Source organism: Myotis nattereri (assembly GCF_964212035.1).
Source record: "Myotis nattereri genome assembly, chromosome: 1".
NCBI classification, from domain to species: domain Eukaryota; kingdom Metazoa; phylum Chordata; class Mammalia; order Chiroptera; family Vespertilionidae; genus Myotis; species Myotis nattereri.
In genome coordinates, this window is record NC_138075.1 from 141,200,121 (window position 1) to 141,218,531 (window position 18,411).

The 18,411-nt window shown below is 42.8% G+C and overlaps 1 protein-coding gene across 2 annotated transcripts in view; it reads left to right on the forward strand.

Moving 5' to 3' along the window:
• LOC308528589 (protein adenylyltransferase SelO-like) overlaps window positions 1–18,411 on the forward strand; it is a gene marked incomplete at its 5' end in the record, with an annotated part of 67,419 nt that overhangs the window by 33,444 nt on the left and 15,564 nt on the right. For both annotated transcript variants that reach the window (XM_081104274.1, XM_081104275.1), the window contains 5 exons: window positions 1,068–1,112; window positions 1,221–1,302; window positions 1,403–1,495; window positions 6,726–6,805; window positions 7,561–7,604. In XM_081104274.1, the coding sequence (XP_080960400.1) occupies window positions 1,068–1,112; window positions 1,221–1,302; window positions 1,403–1,495; window positions 6,726–6,805; window positions 7,561–7,604 (344 nt within the window). The remainder of the gene's footprint in view (window positions 1–1,067; window positions 1,113–1,220; window positions 1,303–1,402; window positions 1,496–6,725; window positions 6,806–7,560; window positions 7,605–18,411) is intronic.

Here is an 18,411-nt window from a genome sequence, read left to right on the forward strand (position 1 = left end):
ACAATATGTTCATACTTTCAGACAAGTAAAATATTGTGTTGGGTGAGTTACTGCTAATGAGTTATTTTTGGTCTAAGATGATTTTAAAAATATACCAAAAACACACATTTATATCAACATTTATCCTGTAATATAATTATATATAGTAGTATTTCAGGAATGATATGGTATGATTTGTACTGTATCCAAATCTTTCAGATAATAAATTTGTATTGATAATTTTCTCTGTGATCTATAATAATAAAAGTGTAATTAGACCGGGCAGCCAAACCTTCTGGACGTCATTCCTGATGAAGCCGTAGTGGCGGGGGCTAAGGCAGAGGTGGTTAGGCGCGATCAAGCAGGCAGGCAAGCAGTTAGGGGCGATCGGGCAGGCAAGTGAGTAGTTAGGGTCATCAGGCAGGCAGGCAGAGGTGGTTAGGGGTGATCAGGCAGGCAGGCGAGTGGTTAGGGGCAATCAGGCAGGTAAGCAGAGTGGTTAGGGGTGATAAGACAGGCAGACAAGCAGTTAGGGACATCAGGCAGGCAGGAAGAGTGGTTAGGGGTCATCAGGCAGGCAGGTGAGTACTTAGGGGCGATCAGGCAGGCAGGCAGAATGGTTAGGGGCGATCAGGCAAGCAGGCAGGCGAGCAGTTAGGAGCCGAGGTCCCAGATTGCGAGAGGGTGCAGGTTGGGCTGAGGGCCCCCCCTCCTCTAGTATAATATATAATTCAATCACTAAACAAGAATCAGTAGCACATAATCTAATGTTATTTAATACATGAGAAGGTTCGCTTTGTTCTTGTAAAATGTAATTCAGGAATGCTAATTTTAGCCCTGGCTGCTTTGGCTCAGTGGATAGATCCTCGGCCTGTCGACTGTAAGAGTCCTGGGCTCGATTCCAGTCAAGGGCACATCCCCAGTGGGGGGCATGTAGGAGGCAGCCGATCAGTGATTCTCTCTCATCACTGATGTTTCTATCTCTCTCTCTCCCTCTCCTTTCCTCTCTGAAATCAATAAAAAACATATTTTAAAAAAGAATGCTAATTTTAAATCAAGGTTTAACTGTTCTTTTTTTCTTCCTATAGTGCCGCTCAGATTCTTGAGGGGTATCCTGTTCTCTATTACACAAGGTTTGTCCTTTTTGAATGCAGATGTTAAAGCATCCTGGTTGGTTTGAGGACAAGTCTTAAAATAGTGAGAATTTTAATAACATGTTAAATTGACATTTCTTCTTTTAGATTTAGAGAATTGTTCAAAGCCAAATTGGGACTACTTGGAGAAAGGAAGGGTGATGATGATTTAATTGCATTTCTCTTACATGTGAGTTTATCATTTAATCTCTTTTTCTGATTAACATTTGAATTATTAATTAGCATCTTCTCAAAGAACTGAGATTGATAAATATACTTATTTTCATTAGCTCATGGAAAACACAGAAGCTGATTTTACAATGACATTTCGGCAGCTCAGTGAGATTACTCAAAGCCAGTTACAGGAGCTCAACATTCCTCAGGTATTCATTAGTGACATTTGGCTTTTTTAACTGGGCTATTGAGGTATAATTTATATTCCATAAAATTTCACTCACCTTAAGCATACAATTCAGTGATTTTTAAAATGCAATTTTGGAACAATTCCAACACACCTTGGTCCTTCGTGCCCTTTTGCAGTCAGTCTCTGCTTCTACGCTCAGCTCCCAGCAACTACTGATTTATTTTCTATGTCTCAAGGTTTTCATTTTCTAGACATTTCCTATAAATGGAATCATACAATATGTGGTCTTTTGCATCTGGCTTCTTCACTTTGCATATTTTGAGGCTCATTCATGTTGTAACCTGTATCAGTAGTTCTCGCCTCTTTACTTCATTGTATAGACATACCACATCTTACTGATCCATTAGGGTCATTTCCATCTCTGGATATTGTGGATAAACACTGCTCTGAACATTTGTGTACAAGTTTTTGTGTGAACACATGTTTCATTTCCCTCGTGTATATTCTAGGAGTGGAATTGCTGGATGGTTTAGTAAATTTGTTTAAATTTTAAATTTTAAACTGTTTCCAAAGTGGCTGCACTTAATTCACTTTTAAAAATATATGTTGCCGCCCTAGCCGGTTTGGGTCAATGGATAGAGCTTTGGCCGGCGGACTGAAGGGTCCTGGGTTTGATTCCGGCCAAGGGTATGTACCTGGTCGGGGCACATGTCGGAGGCAACCAATTGATGTGTCTCTCCACTCTCTAAAAAAAAAAAAATCAATGGAAAAATATCAAGTGAGGATTAACAAAAGCGTATACGTTGCCTTTTCATTTCAATGATAATACATTGAATATATTGTTTATGGAATAATATGGGTATTGCCAGAAGATTTCTATTTACTATATATTTTTAGAAACATAGATCTATTTTTAAGGTCTCAGTCGTATATATTGCAGTTATTGTTTTTATCATTGTTGAGATTAAAACCTAGTCTTATTTTTTTAAATTTCTTCATTATCTTTCACGACATTCTCTATAATGTTATCTTTTTATAATTCAGAAGATATTCAGCCTCATTTATGAACTCAGGCAACACGTACTTATTGAGAACTCACTGTTGTTGACAGTTTATTCTGGGATAGACATTATAATAAATGTTTTAAAAAATAATAAAAATTTATTAATAATATAGTGACAGTAATAGCTAACATTTGAGTCCTTATTATGTTCTAGACACTATTCTAAGCATTTTATATATAAAATCTGTGACATAACATATAAGGTAATACCATTGTGATATCTATTTTACTGATAAAGAAATGGAGGCATAGAGAGATTAGGTAACTAGCGCCAGGTCACACAGCTAGTAAAAGGCTGGCTGGATTCAAACACAGGCAGCTTTCCCCAGAGTTCATGATCCTAGTAATTCCCAAGCTCTTTTTCATTTAAAAAAAGGATGGGCCAGTTCTTTCCTCAGTCCCTTGATCCAGGCAGTCACCAAAGGAAAGGTATCTTGGGCTAAGTCATAAGGCTTGGAATTAGAGTCCTGTGGAGTTTGTGGAGTTTCCACAGCCGTTTTCATGCGTATGTTTAGGGGGAAGTGTTCTGTGGTGACTGGAGAGAGCTAGCCCTGGCAGCAGATTAGGTGCTTCAAATTCGGGGTTCCCTTTTGACAGCCGTGTGAGCTTGTACACATTACTCAGTTTCTCGAACCCTCACTTGTTTCATCTGTAAGATAGAATTAGTAGTAATGCCTACCTCATTGGTGCTCAATAATGTTGTCTAGCAGTAGAGATTTTAGACTTCTGGGGTGGTTTTCAGGCCGGCCATGCTCCCATCAGGGTGGGAGTCCCCACTGGGGACAGTGCCAGCCTGAGCGAGAGGCTGGGGCCGTTTGCAGGCCAGCAATGCTCCCATCGGGCTGGGGGGGGGGGTCTTTGTTGGGGGTGGGGCCCGCCTGAGCGAGGGGCTAAAGGTCGTTTGCAGGCCATCTATGCCCCCATCGGTGTAGGGGTTCCCGCTGGGGCGGGGCCTGCCTGGGCGAGGTGCCTGGGGCAACTTGCAGGCCAGCCAAGCCCCTGGCTTTGTCCAGAAGGTCTCTGGAAGGTCTCCCGGTCTAATTAGCATATTACTCTTTTATTAGTCTAGGTACTAGAGGCCCGGTGAAGAACATTTGTGCACCGGTAGGGTTCCTAGACCTGGCCGATGATCAGGGCAAATTGGGGCCTTTCGGTTGCCGGCCGGGGCCTCCCTTCCCTGGCTGCTGGCTGTCAGCTGGGGCCTTCCTTAGTTCTGCACCGCCTCCTGGTGGTCAGTGCACATCACAGTAAGCGATCAGTCTCCCGGTCAAACTCGTGGGGACAATTTGCATATTAAGCTTTTATATGTATAGATTTCTATGGCACTCATCCTATATAATAAAGAGGTAATATGCAAATTGACCATCACTCCAACACACAAGATAGCCGCCCCCATGTGGTCAGAGATGCCTGCCCCATGTGGATACAAGATGGCCGGCAGGGGAGGGCAGTTGTAGGTGATCAGGCCAGCAGGGGAGGGCAGTTGGGGGTGATCAAGCCTGCAGGGGAGGGCAATTGGGGGGGACCCAGGCCTGCAGGGGAGGGCAGTTGGGGGGACCAGGCCAGCAGGGGAGGGCAGTTAGGGGTGACCAGGCTGGCAAGGGAGGGCAGTTTGGGGGACCAGGCCTGCAGGGGAGGGAAGTTGGGGGGGACTAGGTCAGCAGAGGAGGACAGTTATGGGCAACAAGGCTGGCAAGGGAGAGCAGTTGGGGGGACCAGGCTTGCAGAGGAGGACAGTTAGGGGCAACCAGGCTGGCAGGGGAGGGCAGTTAGTTAGGGGCAATCAGGCCAGCAGGGGAGCAGTTAGGTGTTGATCAGGCTGTCAGGGGAGTGGTTAGGGCAGGGGTGGGCAAACTTTTTGACTCGAGGGCCACAATGGGTTCTTAAACTGGACTGGAGGGCCGGAACAAAAGCATGGATGGAGTGTTTGTATGAACTAATATAAATTCAAAGTAAACATAATTACATAAAAGGGTATGGTCTTTTTTTTTTTTTTTTAGTTTTATTCATTTCAAACGGGCCGGATCCAGCCCGCGGGCCGTAGTTTGCCCACGGCTGGGTTAGGGGGTGATCAGGCTGGCAGGCAGAAGCGGTTAGGGGCAGTCAGGCAGGCAGGCAGGCAAGCAGTTGGGAGCCAGCAGTCCTGGATTGTGAGAGGGGTCCCAGATTGGAGAGGGTGCAGGCTGGGCTGAGGGACACCGCCCCTCCCATGCACGAATTTCATGCACTGGGTCTCTAGTATCCTATCTAATAAAAGAGAAACATGCAAATTGACCATACCCCCAAACGCTTCCCATTGGCTAATCAGGGCGATATGCAGATTAACTGCCAACCAAGATGATGGCCAGCAGCCAAGCATCTGAAGCGAACAGGAGGCTTGCTTGCTCCAGTGATGGAGGAAACCAAGGTTCCCCGCTTGCCGCTGCTGGGCTCTGAGCTTGCACTCTAAGCAACTATGTTGCAATTATAGAAGCTAAACAATCCCCAGAAACCTGCTTTCAGCCAGCTTCAGCCTCAGAGCTTAGAGTGGCAGTGATGGCAACAGTGTTTCAATTATAGAACCCAAACAAACCCAGATGCCTGCTTTCAGCAGCCCAGGCCTCAAGCTGGAGCCGAGCCTCAGAGCTAAAGTCGGCTCTCAGTTCCAGTGACAGCCATAGAAAGTAAATAAATCCCAGAATAAAAAAAGAAAAAGAAAAAAAGGAGAGTCTGGGAGCTTCAGTCACCCGCCAGCCTGAAAACGGCCCTCAGCCCCTCACCCAGACTGGACAGGCACCCCAGTGGGAACCCCTACCCTGAAGGGGGTGTGACCAGCTGCAAAAGCCATCATCCCCTCATCCAGGCTGTCCAGGCACCCCAGTGGGGACCCCCACCCTGATCCAGGACACCCTTCAGGGCAAACCAGCCAGCCCCCGCCCGTGCACCAGGCCTCTATCCTATATAGTAAAAGGGTAATATGCAAACTGTCCCTAACAGCAGAATGACTGGGAATGACTGGTCACTATGACACACACTGACCACCAGGGGGCAGACGCTCAATGCAGGAGCTGCCCTCTGGTGGTCAGTGCACTCCCATAGGGGGAGCTCTGCTCAGCCACAAGCCAGGCTGATGGCTGCCAGTACAGCGGTGGTGGTGGGAGCCTCTCCTGTCTCCTCAGTAGCGCTAAGGATGTCCGACTGCAGCTTAGGTCTAGTCCCCGCTGGCAAGTGGACATCCCCCGAGGGCTGCGGGGCTGCCAGAGGGATGTCTGATTGCCATCTTAGGTCCAATCCCCCGGGGAGCGGGCCTAAGCCAGCAGGTGGTCATCCCCTGGGGGGTCCCAGACTGCGAGAGGGCACAGGCCAGGCTGAGGGACCCCCCCTGTCCCCCAAGTGCACAAATTTTTGTGCACCGGCCTCTAGTATATTTATAAATATGTATATTTCTAAAATGGAATTGAATATTTCTTTACACACTTTCCTTAAATACAGGGACCATGTCTTTTGTTTTTGTTAATCTTTGCCAGAGGATATTTTTTCCATTGCTTTTTAGAGAGTGGAAGGGAGGGAGGGAAGGAAAGGAGAGAAAGAGAGAGAGAGAGAAGAGAGAGACACAGAGATAGAGAAAGACCTCAATGTGAGAGACACATTGACTGGTTGCCTCCCGCAACCACCTCGACCAGGGGCAGGGAGCAAACCTGCAACCCAAGTGCATGCCCTTGACCAGGAACAAACCTTTGTTGCGCGGGCTGATGCTCTAATCACTGAGCTACACTGGCCAGGGTGGGACATGTCTTATTAATTTTTATATCCTTCCTACCTAATAAAATTCCTAACAATAGTTGATGTTGCATAAGTATTTGTTAAATGAATTAATAGATGACTAAATAAAATGCAGTTGCAAATTAAGTTATTAAAAGTAAATTATTTTAAGGAAGTTCCATATTTAAAGGAAAACTTGGTAATACAAGTATTCATGTGTATGTAATCTCTGTCGGTAAGAACTTTGTATATTTTTCATTTCTCTTAAACCATGCCATTACATGGATGTCTATAAAATATTATTCCTTTTTAGTACTACTTCTACTTGAAATAGTATACTTGAAAAAATATGGATAGTATAAGAATGTAATTAAAAGAAACACAGTTAAAATAAACTGAACAAACATTAATAGAATAAGCAGTCTATTACTATATTTTCATTTAGCAATTTTGGGCACTGAAGATGATTTCAAAACATGAACTCTTTCCTGCCTGGGTGTCCCAGTACCTTTTGAGACTGAACAGGTAAGGTAATCTAATTTACAAAAAAGCATGTGACGTATTACTTTAGCATAGTCAATCCATCAGATCCCTCCCTTTCCATTTTTTACCATTTCCTTTTTACTCTTGGGTACTTTGCACTGGTTGAGGCATCTGTAGTAACACTTCACCCATGGGGAGCGCACTTATCTGTTCACCTCAGCTCTCTAATACACAGCTCCCCAGGCTTCCCAAGCCCTGTAGCAGGAGAGCTTCTTAGGCTTTTTATCCAGTATTTACTTATTGGCACATCTTGTACAATTGTAAGAAGTTACTTTGTTTTGTAACTCAAATGAATTCGAAGCAACAAGCAAGAAAGAGTAAAGGAGTTGTAGGTAGAGGCAGCTGAAGGAAAACCACAGGACACAGGAGCAAATAGCCCATCACATTTTAATGGCCACTGAGGGCTATTTATAAAGATTACCCTGAGTAATCAAGAAAAAGGTAAAATATTTTCAGAAAACTGTTTAAGGTAAGGAAAGGTTTCAGTCAATTTTTACACAAAAATATTTTTAACTTGTAAAAGTAAAAGGTTTGATATTATCTAAACTAACTAACCAAGGTAGTATTTTACATATTTTATCAACTCAGTATTTTCTATATTCCTTTTAGATACTGATCAATGTGATTAAATTTTTTTTCAATATTTGTCTTATGAAATAATTCCTACCCTTTTGGAAAAAAAGATATAGTTTGGGAAGATGGTAGATAATTTTGTTTTTTGTTTTATTTATTTTTAGTAACATGAATAATTCAGATTTTGAAAGAAGAAAAAGAATGATGAGTAAGTAATCATTTTGATGTTTTAAAAACTTTAAATAATCACATAAAAGCAACATTTTAAAAACCAGAAGTAATTACGTGAGGGAACTGAGTTTGTTTTTTTTAAAACTAGAAGAATTCTAGATGAGTAAATTTTAGTTGAGTTGAAGTATCATATATGAGTTTTCTAATTCTAGTGGGTGATTTTTAAAATGTATATATATTTTTTTCTGATTTTTTACAGAGAGGAAGGGAGAAGGATAGAGAATTAGAAACATCGATGAGAGAGGAACATTGATCAGGTGCCTCCTGCACACACCCCTACTGGGGATTGAGCCTGCAACCCAGGCATGTGCCCTGCCTGGGAATCAAACCTGGGACCTTTCATTCCACAGCCCGATGCTCTATTCACTGAGCCAAACCAGTCAGTGTTCTAGTGTGTAATTTTTAACTCAGAGGATGAAAGCTCTGTTTTTAGTAAGTTTCCATATTGGTCTAAAGTAATATAGTCTTAAAAGATGGTGGAGAGATAGGAAAATGGCTTGGGTATGGTGGAAAGAACATGAGTTTTGGAATCTGGCAGATGAATCACATCTTGCCACTTTTAAAAAAAATCTTTATTGTTGAGAGTATTATAGATATCCCCCATTTGTCTCCCCATTGCCCCCCTCTACCAGGTTCCCACCCTGCCCCAGGCCTTCATCACCCTATTGTCTGTGTCCATAGGTAATGCATATATGCATATAAATTCTTTGGTTAATCTCTTCACAACTTCCTCCCCTCTTCCCTCTAAAATTCTTCAGTCTGTTTCATGCCTCTGGTTCTGTTTTATTCATTAGTTTATTTTGTTCCTTAGATTCCTTATTTGTTTATTTGATTTTTAGATTCAATTGTTGATAGATACGTATTTATTGTCATTATATTGTTCATATTTTTTACCTTTTTCTTCACTGCTTTTCTCTTGCTGCTTTTAAGATTCTCTCTTTGTCTTTAACTTTGGCATTTTAATTATGATTGTATTGGTGTGGGCCTCCTTGGGTTCCTCTTGTTTGGGACTTCCTGTGTTTCCTAGACTTGTAAGTCTATTTCTTTCACCACATAGGGGAAGTTTTCTGTCATTATTTATTCAGATAGATTTTCAATATCTTGCTCTCTCTCTTCTCCTCTTGGCACCCCATAATGCAAATATTGGTATGCTTAAAGTTGTCTCAGAGGCTCCTTACACTATCTTTGTATTTTTGGATTCTTTTTTCTTTTAAAAAAATATTTTTATTGATTTTTTACAGAGAGGAAGGGAGAGGATGGAGAGTTAGAAACATCGACGAGAGAGAAACATCGATCAGCTGCCTCCGGCACACCTCCTACTGGGGATGTGCCTACAACCAAGGTACATGCCCTTGAATGGAATCGAACCCGGGACCCTTCAGTCCGCAGACCAACACTCTATCCACTGAGCCAAACTGGTCAGAACTCTTTTTTCTTTTTTCTCTTCTGATTTGGTGTATTTTGTTTTTTCATATTTGATTCTTGGAATTCTCTACTCTACTATGGAATCCCTGTAAATTATTCTTTATTTCAGTTAGTTTATGCTTAATTTCTGACTGGTCCTTTTTCATGTCTTTGAAATTCTCATTAAGATCCTTGTAAATCTCAGTAAGTCCTTTGAAGCTCTCATTAAGATCCTTGAGCAACCTTTTAACCATTGTTTTGAACTTTGTATCTAGTACAGGGGTGGGCAACCCCTGGCACGCGTGCCAAACATGGCACGCCAGTAACTTTTGCTGGCACTCTCTTATAATCTTCCATTTGCAATTTTTTTCTTAATATCGACTTTTTTATTTTTCAGATAAATTCAGTATAGGTGCATCTTAGATAAATAAATAAGTTTACATGACAAGTTATCTTAAAGACCATAGACATGGATTGATGAGAGAGGGGAAGAGCAATTTCAATAGGGTCGAAAACGAACTATTGAGGACTTGGAATGCCATTCTAGAAAATTTTTTCTGTTTAAAAAAACTTTGCAACAGCATTACTCTCCATGTTTTCATCTACATACGCTTGTGAATCTTTGTTCTCAGTGATGAATTTTGTTAAGTCTCGTAATAGGAGTAGCCTGACGGATGTAAGTAGTAGCTCGTGCATATCTCTGAAGGTCACGAAATATGAACTTGATGTAAAATCTCTGTCATCAGTGATGCAGCAGCAAAGTCCCACTGATAATATCAAACAGAGTCATAAAGTTTTCTGTCGGACTATCAGTGTACATGTATACATTAAAAAATAAATGTATTTTTCATCATCATATACCGTGTTTTTGTCGCTTGAATGAATTTTATTATTTCTTCAAGGTTCTTCACATATGTACACCTTAAGAGATATCAAGTAGGCGTAACATGTTCTCAAAAAATTAGGGTAGGCACGCAGAAGAATTTTGAGTCAGAGATTTTGCTGGTTTTGGCACGCACTCACAAAAAGGTTGCCCACCCCTGATCTAGTAGTTTGCTTGCTTCCATTTCATTTAGTTCTTTTTCTGGAGATTTCTCATGTTCTTTAATTTGTGACATGATTCTTTGTCTCCACATTTTGGTTGCTTCCCTGTGTTTATTTCTATGTATTAGGTAGATCTTCTATGTCTCCTGGAATTGGTAGAGTGGCCTTGTGTTGTACATGTCCCGTAGGGCCCAGTGGCTCAGCCTCCCCAGTCACCTGAGCTGGGCACTCTAGGTGTGCCCTTGTGTGGGCTGTGTGCACAGTCTTGTTGTTGAGCCTTGATTGCTGTTGGTATTACAAGGAAGAATTGACCTCCAGGCCAATCAGCTGTGAAGACCAGCTGCTACTACAGTGGAAGAGCTGCTGTGCAGGAGACACCTCTATGGAGCAGGACTTGCTTCAGTGGGGGCTTTCGTGCTCACTGAGTCTTCCCCTTGAGTGTGTTGCTTGTGGATTTGTAGAGTTGTGATCCGGTATGGTCTGAGACTGTCCATCAGGTGCACTGGCTCTGGTCTCCTGGGAGGAGCAAAATCAGCCACTGCCTGGAGCCACCCAGTAGAAGATACAGAGCAATCTTTAGATGGCTACTACTTGTGTTGGGCTTAGAAGTGCCCAGGCAATGCCAAGCTGTCTTGGGCCCCTTATTGATAAGTATAGGGCTCGCTGACACAAGCTGTTGCTTGTTTGAGAGATTTTAGGAAAGTCTGAAGCCTGAACCAGCACAGGCCATTCATATGGAAAAGATGCTGCAAACAGCTTGGATGGGGCTGCAAATTGGATGGGGTGGGATCTCAGGGAATCACCAGGGTGGAGCAAACAGTGTGAGCCAGGTTGATGGAAACTCAGATATGGCTGCCAGTCAGCTCTGCAACAGGGAAGGTCCCAGCATAGGAGCAATGGCCTCTGTGAAAATCCCTGTCTGGGAGAAAGCTGTCCCTAAATTCTTGCCCCAATGCCAGACAGTCCAGTTGCTCCCAGTATGTCTCTGGATCCCCTGAGCTTTTTCTCCAAAGGGAGTGCTGGAGCTCAGAGGAAGTAAGTCCATGTAAGTTTCCTTTAAAAGGAAATGCCTGGGTCACTCAGCCATAATCCCTGCTGGTTTTTCCAGCCCCAAGTTACAGGGACTTCTTTTCCCAGCTCTGGAACCCTGAGCTGGGGATCTGGTGTGGTGCTGGGACCCCTTGCTCCTCATGAGAGCCCTCCACAGCAGAAATATCCCTCCCTATTGAAAAAAAAAAGCCACATCCATGGGTGTTGGACCAGCCTATTCCGTGCCTCCCCCTTATCAGTCTCTGTGGGCTTTCTTCTCTTTCTTTTTTTTTTTAAATTTAAATTCTTAATTGTTGAAAGTATTACATATTTCTCCTTTTTCCTCCATTGATCTCTCCTCACCCACTTTCACCTCCCAGCACAGGCTCTCAACCCCTCTACTCTCTGCCCCTCCTACTAGTCTCATGTACTTTCTCCTCCTGCTCCTTCTCCTCTTCCTTCTCTTCCTTCTTCTCATCCTTCCCTCCTCCTCCTCCTCCTCCTTCTCCTCCTCTTTCTTCTCCTTCTCCTTCTTCTTCCTTTTCAATCTTTATTGTTGAAAGTATTCCATAGATCCTCCTTTTCCCCCCATTAACCTCTTCCAGCCCAATCCCGTCTTCCCTGCTCCTCCCCCCAGGCCCTCACCACCTTATTGTCCATGTCCACAGGTTATGCATATATGCATACAAATTCATTGGTTTATTTCTTCCTACCCACCCTCTCCTGCCTTCCCTCTGAGGTTCAACAGTCTGTTCATGCTTCTATGACTCTGGATCTATTTTTGATCATCAGTTTATTTGGTTCATTAGATTCTACATATGATATGAGTGAGATCATGTGATGCTATTTACTCTGACTGACTTATTTCACTCAGCATAATACTCTCCAGGTCCATCCATGCTGTGGCAAATGGTAAGAGTTCTTTTTTATTGCCACGGTATTTCATTGTCTAAATGTACCATAGTTGTTTTATCCACTCATCTTCTGATGGGCACTTAGGCTGTTTCCAAGTCTTAGCTATTGTAAATTGCGCTGCTATGAACATAGGGGTGCATATATTCTTTCTGATGAGTGTTTCAGGTTTCTTAGGATATATTCCTAGAAGTGGGATGACTGTGCTTTCTTCTTTACTTCTCTAGTTGTAGGACTTCCCTTTAGCCAGCTTTCATGTGGTTGTGAATGATCATTATTCTGTATCTTAGTTGTAATTTTGATGTGGTTATGGCATTTACCCATGCTGCCATCTTGGTTCCTGAATTTTTTCATTTTGCCACTTTTTAGATGTGTGATCTGAAAGATATTTAACTCTCCCAAGTTTTAAGGCCCTTAGCTTTGTAAAATTGGGATATTTTGCAAGTATGTTGTAATGATGAACAATAATGCATGTAAAGTGTCTTGTTACAGTGCCTGGGCCATAATACACATTCAAATGATAGCTCTAAAAATAAATCACCTTTATATATTGATTTCAGTTTGCTATGTGACTCTTGGCTTGGAGAAAGAAAAAATAGAAGTTCTTTTTGCAATGTGATTTCCAACAAGATTAAAGAAGTTAAGACAGAAGAACCTAAATCCTTAGGTACTCTTTGTTAGGGTTTGGCTGATGTTGTGGGCTGTGAAAGAATTCACAATTGAGAGAGGAGATAGATGCAGAGAGGAAGTTTATTTTACTTAACACTAAGGGAAAGGGCTGTGCATTGCTAATTAATCCAGGGACAAGAAAACAAAGGGCAGCTCTCCTTTTAAGCCCTGGCTGTTGTTAAACAATAAGGAAGGGAGAGGGATTTTGGGGCTGAAATTGAGCAGACATCAGGGGAATTGTAATTTGTTTGTTCTTTAGGAAACAGTCCAGGGCAGCTGTCCTAGGGAGGTGTCTTATCAGTATTTTTCCAAAGCCTGCAAAACATTCTTAGAGCAAAAGTTATGAAAAGTTCAAAAAAGGCTTGTTTGAAGGGGTAGTGGCAGGGAGGAACTTTCCACCAATTATCCCTGAGTTATAAAAACAGCAGGGAGGAGGTGTATGTAAAAATGTAGCCTTGAAAGTAACATGTTGTCTTGCAGTTTGAACAGAGGGGCTATTTGAATCAGAGGGGCTAACAATCTTGGGGGTTAATTACCAGGTGCTTCTCATAAATTATGGAAGGCTACAGCAAAGAAAAAGAGTATCCTAATATTTTGCTTTACTTAGGGCTTGTATAGGGAACTACTAGTGTCAACTGAGTCATGCCAATGAAATGACTGGCAGGCTGTGAGTTTGACATACTTGCTCTAGGTAGTTCCAGCATTATGCTAGGGAGATATTTTTTAAAAGCCCTAAAATATCTCTATCTGCAATAAAACAAGATTGGTGGTAATTCTAAAAACTTGTCAGTGTAATACTGCTTTTCTTCATGCCTAGTAATTAATTTTGTTTTGTTTTGTTTTTGTTAATCCTCACCTGTGGATATTTTTTCCATTGATTTTTTAGAAAGTGGAAGTGAAGGAAGAGACATATCAATGTAAGAAAGGCACATCAGTTGGTTGCCTCCTGCACTCCCTGATAGGGGGCCGGGAATAGAACCTGCAAACCAGGTACATGCCCAGTCAGGGCAACCGAACCCATGACCCTTTGCTATGTGGGCCAGCACTCTAACCACTGATCAACACCAGCCAGGCCTAGTCGTGAATTTGTGGCGCATGCTCAGAAGAATCTTTGTCTTCATTGGTCAGCTGATTAGCACACAGCTATTTAGAGCTCAAGGCAAACTTAAGTTGAAATCCTGGATTTGAACCTCATTTTAGAATACCTTAGGCCTACTCCATTGACTTTCTATCTACCATCTTGCAAATGGCATGCCACTGATCATGAGAGAATGAATTGGCCCAAACTGGGACTGGATCAACACAAACTTACTGCTTTTGGAAAATAACACAAAGAGAATGCTAGAATCATTGCAAGTTAGACACTCAGCAGGTGGGGGCTGAGTCCCACGTGGAGTGTTTCTCTTGGCCCTCTGCGTGCAGCATCAGGGATTCTTCCACATGGTCACAGTACCTGACTGTTTAGTAAGGGGCACTGACCTCTTCTTCCTTAGATAGTTAAATTAAAAAATGACAACAGTCAACACAATAATAGCCATCTGGTATGAATGAATCAAAATTATTCCTATGTTCTTGTCAGACCAGCAAAAAATATAACATTTTTTTTGATGTGTTGCAGAATTTTAGTAATTAGTTTGTGTGCACCATAAGATAGAAAACGTTGAAAATTGCTGAGTTAAGGTGATAGTGTTGTTATAGATACGCTGCCCAGTGGCACGGGAGAATGATCAGTTGGGCACCCGGGAGTCAGAGTAGGAGCCTTTAATGCACTAGCGCCGTGACGCAGGGGAGTCAGTCTCCAAATCCTGAGCGGTGAATATGGACGAAGCTTTCCCTGTATACCCTTAGTTCCTTTGTCCCCCAAATATGGATCAGGCTTCTGGACTTTTTGCGGGCTTTGCAGCCCTTGTGAATTGGCATGGGGGAAGTGAGATTACACTCAGAGGCCTGTCTGGCGCCAGTGCTGCCAGCACGCTCAGGGGGTTGTATATGGTTCATGGTTTATGGCCTCGTGAAATGGGAGTATTCCGGGAAACAGGTTCTGCAAGGCAGGACAGGCATCACAGATAGGAACAGTTTATGGGCAAGCAAGAGTGTGCGTCAGAATGCAGGTTACTGGCACAGATTCAGATAGTTAGCTGCCCAAATGTCTTATTTTTCCTATCAGTGTAAATTTAAATAGTGGCCTCAAGTTCATATTGGAGACTTGACCTTTGGTAGAGTAGAATAAAAGAGAAATTTTCTACTTTATCCTTCCTCTGGGGCATCAGAAAGAGAAAAAGGAGAAAAGGTTGAATATGCTAATTTGAAATAATTTTTTCTTAAATTATTATTATTATTTTTTTAAAATATATTTTATTGATTTTTTACAGAGAGGAAGGGAGAGAGATAGAGAGTTAGAAACATCAATGAGAGAGAAACATTGATTAGCTGCCTCCTGCACATCTCCTACTGGGGATGTGCCTGCAACCAAGGTACATGCCCTTGACCGGAATCGAACCTGGGACCCTACAGTCCACAGGCCGACGCTCTATCCACTGAGCCAAACTGGTTTCGGCTCTTAAATTATTTTAATAACTACTTAACAATTGAGTCAGATTTATTTTAATTTATATATTTTTATTTTATTAAATAAATGAAAAATCAAACTACCATTTTCCAGCTTCATTGCCAGCCCATTAGAGATTAGTTGAGTTTAATAAATTGAAGTGTTCAGCTTCTGTGTGTGTGTGTGTGTGTTCAGCTTTTTATGCCCATTGGACCTGCTGAATTTCTGATACATTGATATTTTCCAATGACATGTTTTATTTGAGATTATGATGTACTCATAACACATTATCTTAAGTCTCTTTTCCCAGCACTAAATTTACTTATTCAGCAAACATATTAAGCCCCTATTATGTGCTATTTTTTGGGTAGTCACATTGCTTATAAAGCTGAAACTACAAAGGTTAATTAGATACTTGCCCTTTAGTAGCCTATATTTTAGTCCATCAGTGATCATCAAATTATGTGGAACTCTAGTTGGATTTTTGTTTTGGACATAATATTCCTTACCCCACTGCTTAAAATTTTAATGCCCAAAGAAATAATCCACAAACAGTTGTAAACCAGGAAAAATGTACAGAATTAGATAATTCCTCAAAGAATCTTATAAACACATCTATAATTTTATGGTTTTTAAGTAGTTTGTATATTTATAATATGGCCCCTTACTAAATAGTCAGGTACTGACTGCATGTTTTATCCTCCCCTCCCCCATGACATGGGCTTTATTTGAGGACTGTTGGGGGGAGAGAGAGAGGAGGTGAGAATGGTGGATATGGGGAAAGGGGCTTCTCAACTTGCTTTTTACTTTAGTGCAGGTTGCCTGGAGGCTGGGATGAGTGAGAATGCTGTAGAGGTGAGAGAGGAGGAAAAGGGAAGGTCATGGAATGGACACGTTCTTAGGGTAAAAAGCCAGGCCAGGATATTGGGACCATGGATGGGGAGGGAAGGCACTCTTCATATACTGAGACTCAACCAAGGTCACTGCTCAATGCCAACTTCCCCAGGCCCACTGCCCCATGCCGGCTCCTGACCCAAATGCCTGCCCTGCTAGCTTCCTCAACTTCCTGTGGAGAGGAGGAGGATGAAGATGTGGGGAATGGTGGAACCTCTGCCTCTGGGTCCCTTTCCTAGGAGAATTGCTCCTAGGCAAGTTCTATTTATAGCTGCAATTCCCAATGTATTTTAACAGTATTTTGTTGGTGGGTTTCTAGCAAATGACAAATATGTCAAACTTTTAACTGGATGACTCCACTCTCCCTCTGCCTAGGCTGAGTGCTTCCACAATTTTTATTGCATGTAGTTTTCTTTTTGTTTAAAGATGGCCTATCTATATTTTGTGTACAGGGGTTTTTATTTTAAAGTAGTTGTCTATGAACTCTTTAAAATTTGAAAAATGCAGACTTGTAAAAAGAATAAAAAATATCCCTGTATTCCCAAAGATAATTACTATTTTCTTTAAAAAAATTTATATAGCCCTAGCTGGTTTGGCTCAGTGGATAGAATGCCTGTCTGTGGACTGAAGGGTCCGAAGTTTGATTCTGGTCAAGGGCACATGCCTGGTTGCAGGCTCGATCCCCAGTAGGGGGCATGCAGGAGGCAGCTGATCAATGATTCTCTCTCATCATTGATATTTCTATCTCTCCCTCTCCCTTCCTCTCTGAAATCAATAAAAATATATTTAAAAAATAAATATATGTTTTTATATGGATAAATTAACTCTGTAGAAAATTTCTCTTTTATTCTACTCTACTAGAATGGTAATTTCTCCAGGCCTCTAGAGCTTCCCTTATGTCACCCAGTGGATAAATTATTTTGGAAAGGTCTCATCTCAAATAAAGACAGTTTCTGGAATTTTTCTACATGTACCATTGTTACAATGCATTTTAATATTTCAAAATGCATGGTTATTATAAAAAAATCAATGTATAAAGAATTTTGCCTGCAGATAACCTTTTCTGTATGCTCTTGGCAGCATTAGCACTAAGCAGTCCTCCTGAGTCAGACCTTAATTCTGTGATTGAAGATGTTAAAAGCAGCAACTTTTCCCCTCTCTACTTAGAATAAAGGGCCTAATTCAGATGAACTCACTGCTTTCTCCATGCTTTATGAAATGCTTATCGAACTGAACATAGTGAAGTAGGCAACTTAATGCTGAAACACTGGAAAGAAAACATGTTGCTCATAATGCTCAGAAAGTCTTTTCTGTACCATTAGGTAAAAAATATTGCACATCTACTCTAATAACAGACAAAGATGCTAATTGACCATACCTTTGCTACACTCACCAGCCAATCAGAAGAGTATGCAAATTAACCCAACAAAGATGGTCATTAAATTTGCATACTGCAGGTAGATCCCTTTGCTCCACCCTTTGCCTGTGGCAGCGCAATCCTGAGCCGCCGCCTGCCCCAGCGCGGGATCTGGGCCTGCTGTGTGTGGCCTGGGGGAGACGGGGCAGGCACCGCAGGATCGGGCGTGCCATCTGCCACCAGGGGAGCGGGCCTAAGCCAGCAGGTGGTTATCTCCCGAGGGGTCCCAGACTGTGATAGGACACAGGTTGGGCTGAGAGACCCTCCCCCTCCCTCCCACCAGTGCACAAATTTTTGTGCACCGGGCTTCTAGTCCTATATAATAAAAGGGTAACATGCAAATCGACCAAAAGGCAGAATGACTGGTCGCTATGACATGCACTGACCACCAGGGGGCAGACGCTCAACACAGGAGCTGCCCCCAGCCCCCAGGCCCTGATTCCCCATTGCCTGATTGGGGCCTGCCGGCCAACCTCTAGGTCCCTTCCCCTGGCCAGGGAGGCTCTGATAGTTTGATGGGGAATGGGGAACCAGGGGTGGGTGGCAGTGGATGTGGGCAGCACCAGGCCAAGGCCCCCACCCCACCAGTCACCCCACACACAGAGGGCAACTGGTGGCAGGGGACGGGGCCAGCAAGTGGGCAGGAACAGCCAACCTCTTGGTTTTTCCCCCTGGCTGGCAGGCTCTGATTGCCTGATGGCGAACAGGGAACCTGGGGTGGGTGGCAACAAACACGGGTGGTGCTAGGCCAAGGCCCCCGCCCCACCAGTCACCCACACATGGCGTCTGGTGGCGGGGGATGGGGCCAGCAAGCAGGTGGGAATGGCCAACCTCTTGGTTCTTTCCCGCAGCTAGTAGGCTCCAATT